This window comes from Zingiber officinale, chromosome 5B, assembly GCF_018446385.1.
Source record: "Zingiber officinale cultivar Zhangliang chromosome 5B, Zo_v1.1, whole genome shotgun sequence".
In the NCBI taxonomy this organism is placed as follows: domain Eukaryota; kingdom Viridiplantae; phylum Streptophyta; class Magnoliopsida; order Zingiberales; family Zingiberaceae; genus Zingiber; species Zingiber officinale.
In genome coordinates, this window is record NC_055995.1 from 115,439,409 (window position 1) to 115,454,127 (window position 14,719).

General features: G+C 34.3%; 1 protein-coding gene and 1 pseudogene across 1 annotated transcript; both read left to right on the plus strand.

Moving 5' to 3' along the window:
• The first annotated feature begins 844 nt into the window (after positions 1-844).
• LOC121986948 lies at positions 845-2,327 on the plus strand (annotated as a pseudogene).
• A 3,922-nt stretch (positions 2,328-6,249) lies between these two features.
• On the plus strand, positions 6,250-7,904 carry LOC121987754 (GDSL esterase/lipase At3g26430-like). The gene is made up of 5 exons (XM_042541487.1): positions 6,250-6,486; positions 6,573-6,782; positions 6,955-7,121; positions 7,234-7,504; positions 7,571-7,904. The coding sequence occupies exons 1-5, from the start codon at positions 6,255-6,257 to the stop codon at positions 7,831-7,833; spliced, it is 1,143 nt and encodes a 380-aa protein (XP_042397421.1). The 5' UTR covers positions 6,250-6,254; the 3' UTR covers positions 7,834-7,904.
• The last annotated feature ends 6,815 nt before the right edge of the window (positions 7,905-14,719 follow it).

Genomic DNA, 14,719 nt, shown 5'->3' on the forward strand with positions numbered 1-14,719 from the left:
GTGAACGCAAATTGTTATTCACCTAACCTACACAGACAATTTACGATATGTCTTTCTCATCTACTCGTAATTTGTATATAATTTCTAAAATACTTAATACATTATGTTTATGGAAGATTTAAGAATTTTATAAAAGACTTATATCAATTAAAGCTCAAACGAACAAGTTGTTGTGATCTCAAACAAAATGCATGTCCTATTTATCTTAAACATTCTTCAAGCCTAACCGAGTAAATAGCTTCTCGGTCGCGACAAAAAGAGGCCTTTAATATGATAAATATTTAATAAAGCTCGGTCAATATGATTTGTTAGATTTTGATTCTAAAGCTCGGTCAATTTGATTTGTCTAAGCTCGGTTCGGTTTGATTTTAAAACGATTGCTAATCCTTATAAAAGAATAATGCAAATAGTAAATAAATACCAGGAGGGACCGAGATTAAATCAATGCCTTCGATTCTTTAAAAAAAAATATTAAGAATAAAAGAATATAATAATATTTAAAACATCCCAGCAAAAGATTTATCTTATCATATTTTTTTCTAAAAACAAATATAATATTTTTATTATGCTGGCAGTATAACTTTTTAATTTTAATAATTTGTATGTTTCCAAATTTATATATTATGAAATACATCAGTCTTCATATATTCTTATATAAAATTATAATCACTGTAAATGATTTACACAAGATAAAATTAAGAGAGAAAAAAAATAATAAGTCCAAAGATAAAATTATCAAAAAGTCAATCTGGATCAACATCTATCTATATACACGCTATATATATCCCTCTATTTATACAACAACAATTCTATTTCAATTATCTCACATCTCTTCCTCTTCTTCATGGTTTTTAGCTGCTTCCAATGGCTCCTCCTCGCCCAAGCCCTTCTCGGTGTAGCCGTCTCCTCTGATTCTTGTCACTTCCCACCCATTTTCAATTTCGGCGACTCTAACTCTGACACTGGTGAGTTATCAACCGCCTTTGGGGTGACCCCGCCACCCTACGACGAGTCCTTCTTTGGTAAGCCGGTCGGCCGGTATTGCGACGGCCGCCTCCTCGTCGATTTAATCGATACGTTCATTCATTTATCTCAATCTCAATTACAGCAATTGATAGTCTTCCACCATCTCACCCGCAAAACCATAATATTATTGCAGCTAGTAGCCTAGGCCTCCCATTCCTCAGCGCTTACCTCAACTCTGTCAGCACCAACTTCTCTCGCGGTGAATACTTCGCCACAGCTAGGTGCACGATTAGACAGCCTTATGCCACACTGAACCAGTCCGGCTTCAGCCCAGACTTGAGAGTTCTCCCAATTCAAGTCTCGCTCCCAAACACTCATCCAGCAAGGTACACAACAATACTAAAAACTCTTTATTTATTGGTTAATACAAGACTTAATCACTTAATCATTAACTCCATAGTACAATTCATATATTGTACTTAATTTTTTTTTAATGAAATTGATGGCTTCTCTTGCATTGCAGATCTAGAATCAACTGGCTAATATACAAATTCATAATACAAATATTAAATTACCGTTTGTGTGTAGGATTGTTCAAGGATCAACTACTGAAGGAAGAGTACTTCTCTCAAGCCCTATATATTCACGATTGATATCGGCCAAAATGACCTCACGGAGGGTTACTTCAGAAACTGGACCACTGACGAAGTCAATCGGCCATTCCCGATATCTTGAACAAGTTTGTTCTTGCCATTCAGGTGAATTTAATTTCTCGATCTTTTGTAGTTCGTTCGTTTTCAAACTGTCAATTCCAATGCTAAGAAGAGTATTTTGTTTTGTCTATATTTTTTTTGTGTGTTTGCAGAGCATTTACTAGGAGGGAGGAAGATACTTTTGGATTCACAACACTGGGTTTTTTGGCTGCCTCCCTTATGTTTTGGATTGGCTCACACTTAAAGCGTCGGAGGTGGACCGCTTTGTTGTGGGGCCCCCTTCAACCACTTTGAGTCGACTGAGGAAGGATCTTCCGTTCGGCGTCTTTACTTATGTAGATATTTACTCGGTCAAGTGCGAGCTCCTAAGCCCTGCGCACCAACATGGTATGTAAGAATTACATTTAAATCCAAAATTCTAAATCTTAAACTCTTGTAAATATGATTTTTGTAGGATTTGAGTTGCCACTCGTAACCTGTTGTGGGCATGGCGGAAAGTACAATTATAATATAAATATCGGATGTGGATCGACAGTAACAAAAAATGGAAAAGAGGTAATGGTTGGGAAGGCATGTCAAAATCCATTAAAGAGGATCATTTGGGATGGAGTTCACTACACTGACGCCAACAAATGGATCTTTCAATAAATTATGGATGGAAAATTCTCGGATCCACCGGTTCCTTTACGGTTGGCTTGCAAAGCGAAGACATAATGAACCGCTGATGCATTAGGTTTTAGCTTATTGACTAGTCTATCTTGTCAGGAAGCTTGATAATTAATAAATTACAAATTATATTTATTTTTATTAGAAGTGAAGTTTGATTTTTTTTACTGTAACTTTTTAGCATAAACATTTTTCTGAAATAAGTTATTGTGTATATTCAACAAATTGTGGATAGAAAATTATCAGGTCCACTGCTTCCTCTACGGTTGGCTTCCAAAGCGATGACATAATGAACCGCTGATGCATTAGGTTTTAGCTTATTGATTTTAAATTTTAGTCTATCTTGTTTGATAATTAATAAATTACAAATTATATTTATTTTTATTAGAAGTGAAGTTTGATTTTTTTTTTATTATAACTTTTTAATATAAATATTTTTCTGAAATAAGTTATTGCGTATATTCAACAAATTGTGGATAGAAAATTCTCGGGTCCACCACTTCCTCTACGGTCCTTCCAAAGCGAAGACATAATGAACCGCTGATGCATTAGGTTTTAGTTTATTGATTTTAAATTTTAGTCTATCTTGTCAGGAAGTTTGATAATTAATAAATTGTAAATTATATTTATTTTTATTAGAAGTGAAGTTTGATGCAAATTATATTTATTTTTATTAGAAGTGAAGTTTGATTTTTTTTTTACTGTAACTTTTTAGTATAAATATTTTTCTGAAATAAGTTATTGCGTATATTCAACAAATTGTGGATAGAAAATTCTCGGATCCACCGCTTCCTCTTGGTTTCCAAAGCGAAGACATAATGAACCGCTGATGCATTAGGTTTTAGCTTATTGATTTTAAACTTTAGTCTATCTTGTCAGGAAGCTTGATAATTAATAAATTACAAATTATATTTATTTTTATTAGAAGTGAAGTTTGATTTTTTTTTACTATAACTTTTTAGTATAAATATTTTTCTGAAATAAGTTATTGCGTATATTCAATAAATTGTGGATAGAAAATTCTCGGGTCAACCACTTCCTCTACGGTTGGCTTCCAAAGCGAACACATAATCTCGTTAGATCATAATTATCTCAATAAATATTATTTGTATGGTACATCTTTGATAATTAACTCTAAGCACCAATCTGAAATTTCAACCCATCGATAAAAAATTAATTAATTTAGTGGGTAACCAAATTAACTAATTTTTTAAAAAAATAAAAATATTATAGTTTTTTAATAAAAATTTAATGGGTTTAATAAAAAAATTAAAAAAAAACTTAATATTCTTATTTTTATTATTTAATTAAAAATAGTTTAATTGATTTTTAAAATTTATAATCATAACTAATTTAAGCAGAATAATTGAAAAAAAATCAAATTTTTTGAATTAGTCTGATTATGTCAGGTTATTCTACTAGCTGAATTAAAATTTTGCTTATTTCTAATAAAGACAAGTTCTAGATAAATGTAAATAAGTTTTCACTAACTCCCAAAATACTTTCAAAAATGATTAATGAACTTCTTATCATAATTGAAAATGGTAAACTTTGACACTCTTTTGCACTTTTTAAAGAAATTTCAATCAAATTTGAACTTTAGTAAGTCGGTATTTCTTAGTTTATAATTTGATGACTTATCCTCTGGAGCCACAATACAATAGTAAAAGACATGGTAATTTATCCGTGCACAATTTAATTCTCGGACAAACTTACACCGATAGTACTTGAACTATTGGGATAATTAGGATATCATGTCAAAAGTCGTTGCATTTCTAAATTTATCAGATGGACGATTAAGAAAAGGCTACTCACCTCAGGATTAATTGGACTCGAGACCGTATCTGATTTTTTTTTTAAAAAAAAAACGTAGGGTGATGATCTTTTAAATAGATGTCTGAATTGAAAAAAAAAAAAAAGTTACAATCCTTACCCATCTCTATGTCACTTGTATTACGTGTATTACATGCATACTCAATTATGTATATTAAGAAACAAAGAATTATAAGAAAAATAATCTTACTAAATATTGTTTGATTCAATGTAGTTAATGCAATAAAAATTTATTTGTTCAAAAATTTTAATGAATAACCTAATTTAATATTTTTCTATATCACGCTGAGTTATAAAATCAACTATACATAATATTATTATTATTATTATTTAAACTCTACAATATTTTACTATATTTTCATGTTGTTCTTTATTTTGTTTTATTTTGATGTTTTTTCTTTTTTTTTTTTTTTTTTTTTTAAGATTTTTTTATTTTTTCGTTTTTTAGGTTTTTTTGTTTTTTAAAATTTTTTTATGTTTTTTAAAATTTTTTACGTTTTTCTATTTTTTTTCTCATTTTTTAAATATTTTTCCTATTTTTAATGTTTTTATTTTTTAATTTTTTTTTTAAAATTTTTTATTTTTTAAGGTTTTTTATTTTTTATTTTATTTTTTATATTTTTTATTTTTTCTTTACGTTTTTCTTTTTTATCATATTTTTCTTTTATCTAAGGATATTTTGAGTAAAAAAAATCGTTAACGCTCGGAATCCAGAAAACTCTCAGTTTTCCCAAGTTTTCCGATTCCTGGTTGTATGACCCTTTCGCTGACGTGTCGGGCATGGAACATTACTTGGGAATCATCGATTACCTAAATCAAACAGGGTTTTTGTTGATAACCTGAGATGGATAATCAAGATTATTAAAAATAACCTTCAACCAAACACATCCATAAAATTAAAGAATCTATAACCACTAGGGACGATCTAAGAAAATGAGGTAGATTGGATTTTAGATGTGAAATGAGTAAATTAAATATAAAAAATTAAAAAATTACAAAAGAACCGATATGTACTAAATTTAATAGAGAAAACTTTTTTATAATAAGTAATAAAAAAATTCTTTAGACTGGACTGTAGAGTTCAAGACAATCCTTAAGCAGATCCGTCCTGACAACCATTTAGATATGTTCCCTAAACAATCTTAAATACTCTAGAAAATGATATTCGTAGATAATATTTAAAATTGAAAGACAAGTTTGAAACCAATTAAACTCCATTAGAGAAATCATGAGTCCTCTTCTAAAATGCGGCAATTTATGATATATCTTGCTCATCTACTCTTTGTATATAATATCTAAAACACTTAATACATTATGTTTATGGAAGATTTAAGAATTTTATTAAAGACTTATATCAATTAAAGCTCAAATGAACAAATTGCTACGATCGTGCATATCCTATCTATCTTAAACATTATGGAGCCTAACCAAGTAAATAATTTCTCGGTCGCAACAAAAAGAGGCCTTCAATATGATAAATATTTAATAATATTAATTAATCATAACTAACAATTACTTGCACAATAATATTTAATCATAGTAATAAAATAATTGACACTAGATTTGTCAACTATTTTATGAGGATGTCACATGATTAGCTTCATAATCAAATTCAACACAAGAACACCTCTTAGTTCCATATATATCTAACTCACTCATCGTTACTGATACCTGCACGATTCTAAGGGCTGCAAACCAAACAAGTTTATTTTAGAATCACTTTGGCCATAACATAAAAGTTCAAATCAGCTCTCCAATAAGTCGGTTGCCTTCATTTCTACATATCAAACATATTTTAGTTATATTTTAGAAAACAATAAAGAATAGAAAACATTAAAAACTCGAACCAATTTATTAATAATCTTATCTAATTAAAATGAGCTATCTTTATCTTTAATTACCTAACTAAAGATAAGAAACTTACAATCGGATGTACATAAGATAAAATTAAGAGAAAAAAAAATAATCAAATTATTCCAAAGATAATTTATGAAAAAGTCAATCTTATCAACATTTCTCTATTTATACCACAACAATTCCATTCCAATTATCTCACTTCTCTTTTCCTTCTTCTCCATGGATTCTAGCTGCGGCCTCCAATGGCTCCTCCTCGCCCAAGCCCTTCTCGTCGTAGCTGCCTCATCTGATTCCTGCCACTTCCCGGCCATCTTCAATTTTGGCGACTCTAACTCTGACACTGGCGGGCTGTCAGCCGCCTTTGGGGCGACCCCGTCGCCCTATGGCGAGTCCTTCTTCGGCAAGCCGGTCGGCCGGTATTCTGACGGCCGCCTCCTCATCGATTTCATCGGTACATTCATTCATTTATCTCAATCTCAATTACGGCAATTGATTGTCTTCCATCATCTCATTTGCAAAATCATAATATTATTGTAGCGAGTAGTCTGGGCCTCCCGTTCCTCAGCGCCTACCTCAACTCTATCGGCACCAACTTCTCTCACGGTGCGAACTTCGCCACGTCTGGGTCAACGATCAGGCAGCCTTATGCCACACTGAGCCAGTCTGGCTTCAGCCCCATCTCCATGGATGTCCAGACTTGGGAGTTCTCCCAATTTAAGTCTCGCTCCCAAGAACTCATCCAGCAAGGTACATAATAATACTAAAAACTCTTTATTTATTGGTTAATACATAACAATTCATATATTGTACTTAACTTTTTTTTAATGAAATTGATGACTTCTCTTGCATTGTAGATCTAGAATCAATTGACTAATACATGAATTCATAATACAGATATTAAATTACACTTTGTGTGTAGGATTGTTCAAGGATCAACTGCCAAAGGAAGAGTACTTCTCTCAAGCTCTATACACGATTGACATTGGCCAAAACGACCTCACGGAGAGTTACTTCAGCAATTGGACCACTAACGAAGTTAAATCGGCTATTCCTGATATCTTAGACAAGTTTGTTCTCGCCATTCAGGTGGATTTAATGTCTTGATCTTTTGTAGCTTGTTCGTTTTCAAGATATCAATGCTAACGCTAAGAAGAGTATTTTGTTTTCTGTAATTTTTTTTTATTTTGGGTGTTTGTAGAGCATTTATTGGGAAGGAGGAAGATACTTTTGGATTCACAACACCGGTCCTTTTGGCTGCCTCCCTTATGTTTTGGACCGGCTCACTCTTAAAGCGCCAGAGGTGGATCGCTTTGGTTGTGGGTCCCCCTTCAACGAAGTGGCCCAGCTTTTCAATCAAAAGCTAAATCAGACTGTGAGTCGACTGAGGAAGGATCTCCCGCTCGGCGTCTTCACTTATGTGGATATTTACTCAATCAAGCGCGAGCTTTTAAGCCATGCGCACCAGCATGGTATGTAAGAATTGCATTTAAACCCTAAATTTAAATCTTAAATTCTTATAAATATGATTTTTGTAGGATTTGAGTTGCCACTTGTAGCGTGTTGTGGGCATGGAGGAAAGTACAACTACAATAAAAATATCGGATGCGGATCGACAGAGACAAGAAATGGAAAAGAGGTAATGGTAGGGAAGGCATGCCAGAATCCATCAAAGAGGATCATTTGGGATGGAGTTCACTATACTGACGCCGCCAACAAATGGATCTTTCAACAAATTATGGATGGAAAATTCTCTGATCCACCGATTCCTCTACGGTTGGCTTGTAAAGCGAAGGCATAATGAGTCATTGATGAGTTTTAGTTTATTGATTTTGAATTGTAGCCGATCTAGTTAGGAAGCTTGATAATTAATAAATTGCAATTATATTTAAAGTTAAGTTTGATTTCACTTTTTAGTATACTCTTTGTAAATAAACTATTGCGTATATATATATAATTAAAAATCTTAATATTTTTTATTTTTATTATTTAATTAAAAAATAGCTTAATTGATTTTTAAAATTCAAAATATTTAATCAGAATAATTGATATTTAAAAAATCGAATAAATTGAATCAAAATTTTGATCTTGAGTCTCCTTCAAGAATTTTAAAGGAATTTCTAAGTTTATAACGTGTCATGAACTGTTGCTTTTTTGGATGATTAATTGGATGGTTTTTTTTATTATAATTGATAAACAACTTTGCAATTTTTTTGCTCCAAAATAAAAAAACTCATCAAATTTCACAAATAAATTCGTTCATGCATACTCATGTGGTTTTTTGAGCGACACTAACACATAAGGTTAAAAACAATCTTAAATAATTTTTAAAAAAAATCACAAAAGAACCGTATGTAATAAAATAGTGTAAACTTTTTCATAATAAGTAATAAAAAAATTCTTTGGACTGGACAAGAGTTGAAGACTTTCGAAAGATTACTATATGGAGGAAGCAAGCTGAGTTATTGTTGAGGCTAGTGTTCGACACTATCTTCGTAAAATGATATTGCTCCACTACGATGCTCACGGATAGCAGCAATTCGTTCCTAAGATACAACGACGATGTCTTGAAATAGTAGCAATTCAAATTTCGAGACTGACAAACCTTCTTGTAGGTTTTTTGGACTCTTCTTATGCAAGAGATGGGTGAATGGTTTGAATACAAATGTTTTTCGAATGAATGATTTCCAAGAAGGAGAGAGATCTATTTATATTGGGTGAAGAGGTAAGTAATCCTTGGTTTGGACTGATCCGGATCGTTCATTTTAAAAGGGTATAATCCTTTAAAGGTCCTTTGATCTCAGCCAGATGACTTTTAATCTCAACTATCATATTTGAAGAGATATAACTCTTCAGATTTTGATATGATCTCGTCCCTTGATCTGAAGAGTTATAACTCTTCAGATCTCATCTTAATCTCAGCAGTCATATTACAACATTTAATATGACGCTTCAGATCAAGCCTTCCTTGCGATATGTCATCATCTTTGATCCGATGGTCACCGTCTCTTCACCCAATCCAATCATTGTTCTCTACACAGTCACATGCCACATAGGCACTGCTTCGTCACCCGACATGTCACGTCACCACCATGTGGAGCATAAATTAAAGCTCCTCGCGACAATGCGAAGTGCAAAGTGCGCCAACAAAGTGTCCATTGCGCGGATGGCGGGAGGCGGGCTCACAGATCATAAGAAGTAAAAAGATTATGCTCCCATTGTTAAAAGAACGGACTAAGAGGGTCAGCTACCTAGCTATTACTCTATAATTGATGGGTAGAGCCAAAGAGTGTGAACTATACAAGTTCACAATACCATTTGATTAAATGAAAGAAGAAGCTCCGGTGTATAGAGAGGACTTCGCCGTTTAAGAAATAACCATAGAAACGAAGGGTAGAGAGCACCTGTGCTTTTGTACTAACAACATTAACACAACAACATATATAAGGAAACACTGGCTCTTGTCGGTTAATAATATGGGACTAAAACCCCATCTTTTTCCTTAATGTTAATTTGAGCACATCTTTGAACAATTAATTTCTCATTCACCCGTAATTGGTTTTGAGCAAATTAATAGTCCGGATTTATCTACGTGAAACGTAGATTTTGATTTTGAAGTCAAACTTGACTTTCAACGATCGATGGCACCAAGATTTTGGTTTGTAAAATCGTATCCAACATATCCATACTAACACCCACTTAGAGATGTTCCCTAAATAATTTGAAATATATTTGAAAATGATATTCGCAGTGGAGAATATTTAAAATTGATGGACACATTTGAAGCTAATTAAACTCCATTAGAGAAATCATGAGTCTTCTTCTAAAATGCTTCAAATGGGGTTTATGCAGTGAACTCAATATTGGAACTCCAAAGTTATTTTGATGTGATCAAATAAGTTAAGTTAGGTCCTGTGGTTTTTGATCTCTGTGTCTAAGTGTGCAGGAGCTTAGAAACACAGAAAGTCGAGCGGAAGATACAGCTAGCGAGAAGGACGACACGAGAGAAAGTCGACGGGCTCGGTGCGTTTGAGGGACGAGACGCCGCGGAAGAGTACACCAGTCGATGAGAAGAACGTGCGTGACGTTCGAGGGATGAGAAGCCGGGGTGGAAGTCTGCTCGAGGAGAAGGCCGAAATTGGATTCGGGTAAGCCTTATTTTGGTTGGTCGAAATCACCCAAGCGAGCGGAGTCGGGGTGGAAGACCCAGACCGAGGCGAGCAGCACCGGAGTAGAGAGCCCAGACCAAAAAAGTTAACTTTGCTGACTTTAAGGGTCCAGGCGCCCGGACCCATTCCGGGCACCCGGACCAGTTCGGGCGCCCGGAACCCGATCCTATCCAGATCACGTTTGACCGCGATCCGTTGCGGAGGAGATAAAGTTTTATCCCCCTCCAGGTGTCTGAAACCCTTCCAGACTCCCCGACCAAGGCTATAAATATAGCCTTGGTCCAAGAAGCTAGACAGAACAAGCAATTTCATTTACAACACTTGTGTGCTTTCCATTTTTGTGCTTTCACTGCTATAAGAGACTTCTCTGCCTGAAGGAGTATTTTAGTGCGCTTCATTTCCTTAGATTAACAACCTCCCCGGTTGTAACCAAGTAAATCCCTTGAGCCTCTGTTTTTTTTATTTATTTCTTGTTTTAATTAGTTTTATGCAAGTGTTCTTTTAAAGTCCGAGAAGAGTTTGTTTTTGAATTTTTGTAGGGCTATTCATCTCCCCTTAACCCCTTCTAACCGGCCCAACGGTCCCAACAAGTGGTATCAGAGCCAGGACGCTTCAGGAGGACTAACCGTCGATCGAAGCAAAGACGATGGCCGGACCAAGCATATACCCGCCGAAGTTCGAGGGGGAATTCGCTAGCTAGAAAAAGTGAATGCAGGTATTCTTTAAAACCAACTTTGAATTACTTTTAATATTGAAGTTTAGTTTTGTAGCACTCGAAGGTAAGGAAGAATACCAGTGGACGAAGAAAGAGCAGGTCGACTATATGGAAAATGGCAAAGCAGAATTCCATCTGCTGAGCATCCTTCCGCCACAAGAAGTCAACCAGATCAGCACCTACAACTCAACAAAGGAGCTTTGGGAGAAGTTCCTTGAGCTACACGAAGGGATGTCCGAGGCCAAGCTAGCGAGACGAGACTTACTCCGCAACCAGCTGACGAACCTATGGCTTGAAGAAGACGAAACGATTGCACATCTTCACTCGAAAACTAAGGAGCTCATCACCAGACTTTCGAATCTCGGAGAAAAGATAAGTAATCGAGATTCGCTAAGGTACACTCTTAATTCCCTAGGAATACCAAATGAGCATCATTGGTAGATGCCTTCTATATCTCTAAGGACTTAGAATCTATTATCTTAGAAGAATTCTTTTCAACTTTTGAAGTGCATGAATCGAGATGTGCAGGTACGAAGGAGCCGAAGCACAACATCACTCTCAAGGTAACAAGAGACGAATATGAGTCAGAATCTTCTCTCTACGACGAGGAAATGGTGATGATGGTAAGACGTTTTAAAATGTTATGTAAATCAAGAAAAACTAACCATCCGCATGGTAGAAAGAAAAGGACGATTAGATGCTGCCACTGCAATGAAGAAGGATACGTCAAGGACAACTGCCCCAAGCTAAGGAACAAGGACAAGGACAAAGGAAAGAAGTCTGTCCAAACGAACAAGTATAAGACTCTAAAGGCGACGTGGTGTTAGTATTAGCCCTAGTACCAATTATGAGATGATTGTAAAGGGCACATTTTGTATCATATATCACTATTAATAAAAGGCAAAGGTTTTGATTATTATATTTATTTCAGTTCAGTGCCAATTGAATAAGTATAATAATGTCCTTGGGTAGTACCAATTATGAGATGATTGTAAAGGGCACATTTTGTATCTACAGTATATCAATTGGTTGAATTAATAGTGAGATATTGTAGAGAACACTACTCTTAACTATTCATAGTCGAACATTAATATACAAGGACAATATTAATGCATTAAGACTAGCATGTAGGTCAACGGATGACTTGATCTCACAAGTCATGGATATGAGATATCAGGTTGACACATGAGTATATATTAGAGAATATATACTGAATGACCCGCCATGAGAATATTTCATGGATCGTCGTATGAGTGTCATAGACATTCTCATGTGACTATTGGTATGAATAGTCCTTAGACCTGAAGTCACTATGGTTCCCTACATAAGGAGTTGTATACTTTGGTATCGTCAAACGTCACTCGTAACAGGGTGGACTATAAAGTCGATCATTGAATATACAATGAATTATGCGGAGGGATGTGAGTGATGTAGATGGGATCTATCTCTTCCATATGACGGAAGCGATATCTATGGCCCCCTTGATTAGTAGGACATAAGAAAGCATGGTCATGCGCAAATGAGTCAATATGAAATATTGAGCTTATTTGATTGAGTGTGTCTACTTGGAGATCAAGAAACACAAAGATTGATAAGAGGATGACACGGTCTATGCCTTATTGATCAATCTAGATATCAAGGATAGAGAGACCAAGTCATACATGATGATAGCCACGGAAAGGTTAGGTCGATCACGGCTTTCTCGTCACTTGGGTAGCAATGATGTCTTGCTAGATGCTACTCATTGTTTATGTATCGCAAATGTTGATTTGGATACATTGCCAACGTTCCGAGAGCCTATAGGGCCACACATAAAGAACAAGTTGATATGGAGAGAGGTTCATATGATGGATCATTGGATTAAGTATAATCCGAATTTGACTCATTGAGTTAGACTCAAAGGGATCCAATTGTTGGATTGAGTCGAGTTGCTTGAGAATCAATGGGTTGGACTCATTGGGTGAACTTGAGTTCACCAAGGAAGTTGAATGGTCAAAATTGAACCATTGGATTGAATGATTAATTTTGAGCTATGGGATTAGAAGATGAAAGGGTGGAAACTCTTGGTATTCCATGGGATGGTTATAAATATCATTTGGATGATATTTTTCATAAGATTTTCATCACTTGAGAAGGTGAAAGGTCTCTTTGCTTCTTCTTCTTCCTCCTTTCCTTGCTTGGCCAAACACACCCTTGAAGGTTGTTAGCACAACTTTTGTATGTTCTTCTCCATCTTGCTTTGTTTGTGAGACAATCAAATGCAAGGTTTGTTCGTGTGGATACCGTAGAGGCACGGACGCTTGAACGCGCTGAGATCTGCATCTAAACAGAAGAGGTTGCTGTCGGGATTGCGAAGGGCACGCAATAAAGATATAATCCTATCATGTAGCTTAGTATAGTTTTCAGAAATTGTTTCTTCTCTTCGCATGGATCTGCTGGATAAGAGGATCTAGTAATTTTTCCGCTGCGTTTCCGCGTCTTTGGCACGCTAGATCCCAACACGTGGGATGATACATCGTCCGAATCGGAAGTCGAGGTTTTCTCCGGACTTGCATTAATAGTAAGTCATCAAGAAGATGAGCACGAGGCAAGCTCGTCCGAAATAAGCATCGAGAGCATTGATGAAGGGAGAGCTATATCGGAAGAAAGCAGCAGTTCAAGGGGAGCTACAGATAACGAGGTCAACAAGGTAAGTCATGTACGTTCTCTCCCACCTGATAAGTTGTTTAAGTTTGTAAAATTATTAACTAAAGATTGTTGCAAACTTGAAAAAGAAAATAAAAATTTAAAATTAATTCTAGCAAAATCTTGCCCATTAGAAGAATTTGACAAGATTAAACTGGAAAATGATATTTTGCAAAAAGAAATAAATAACTTGAAAAATAATGCATGCTCATATAACACAAGTTTTAGAAAATTCAATAACCTAAATTGGTATTTTAGATATCATAAAGGATAAATTAAAAATATTTCAAAGAAATATGTCTCTAAGAAATACCTAATCAATCTAGTTGGCTGGAATATATATTGGGTTCCCAAGTCTTGCCTAACTTGAACCTTATTTAGGCTTAGAGCTTTTAGCGAGAAAATTAAATGTTTAATTTCCTTATGAGGATTTGTCTAGAAGTGGTTGATGATCCAATAACTAAGAAGGTCTGTCTCGCCATAGTCTGGAAGCCAAATATTGAAATAAAATGTTTAATTGAATAAAGCATTAAATTGAAATTAGATAATGCTTTAAAAAAAATTTTAAACATTTTTTTCTCTACTTGGAAATTTCTTAAAATAGTTACTAAAATTTATTTTGGAAAATCCTCAATTTTTTTTAAAAAAATTTGGTTAACTTAAAAAAAAAGTTTTCCTTTTGCAAATTTGTTTAACTTAAGATTTTTTTTTACTAGTAAAACTTAGGAAAATTGTTATTTTATAAACTTTGCTTTATCAAACTTTATTTTTACGGTGCACAATTTTTTTCTCTGCTTGAAATTTTCTTACTTAGAAATTATTTTTTGCAACACTTAAATATTTTAAAAATTAGTGCCAAATCCAATTTTTTTATATATCAAAATAATTTTCAAAATTTTTTTCTAAAGTTTTCCAAAATTGTTACCCAGATTTTTTTTTACCTCATTTTTATGTGATCAAATGGGAAGAAGGAAAAGATTAAGTCTAGGGGGAGGTAGATATTTTTTTTAAAAATTTTTACACATTATTACAGAATTTATTGTTTTATCTTTATGTCTGTTTACCTTAACTTAATTTGAGTTGTTCACATCAAAAAGGGGGATATTATTGGAACCCCA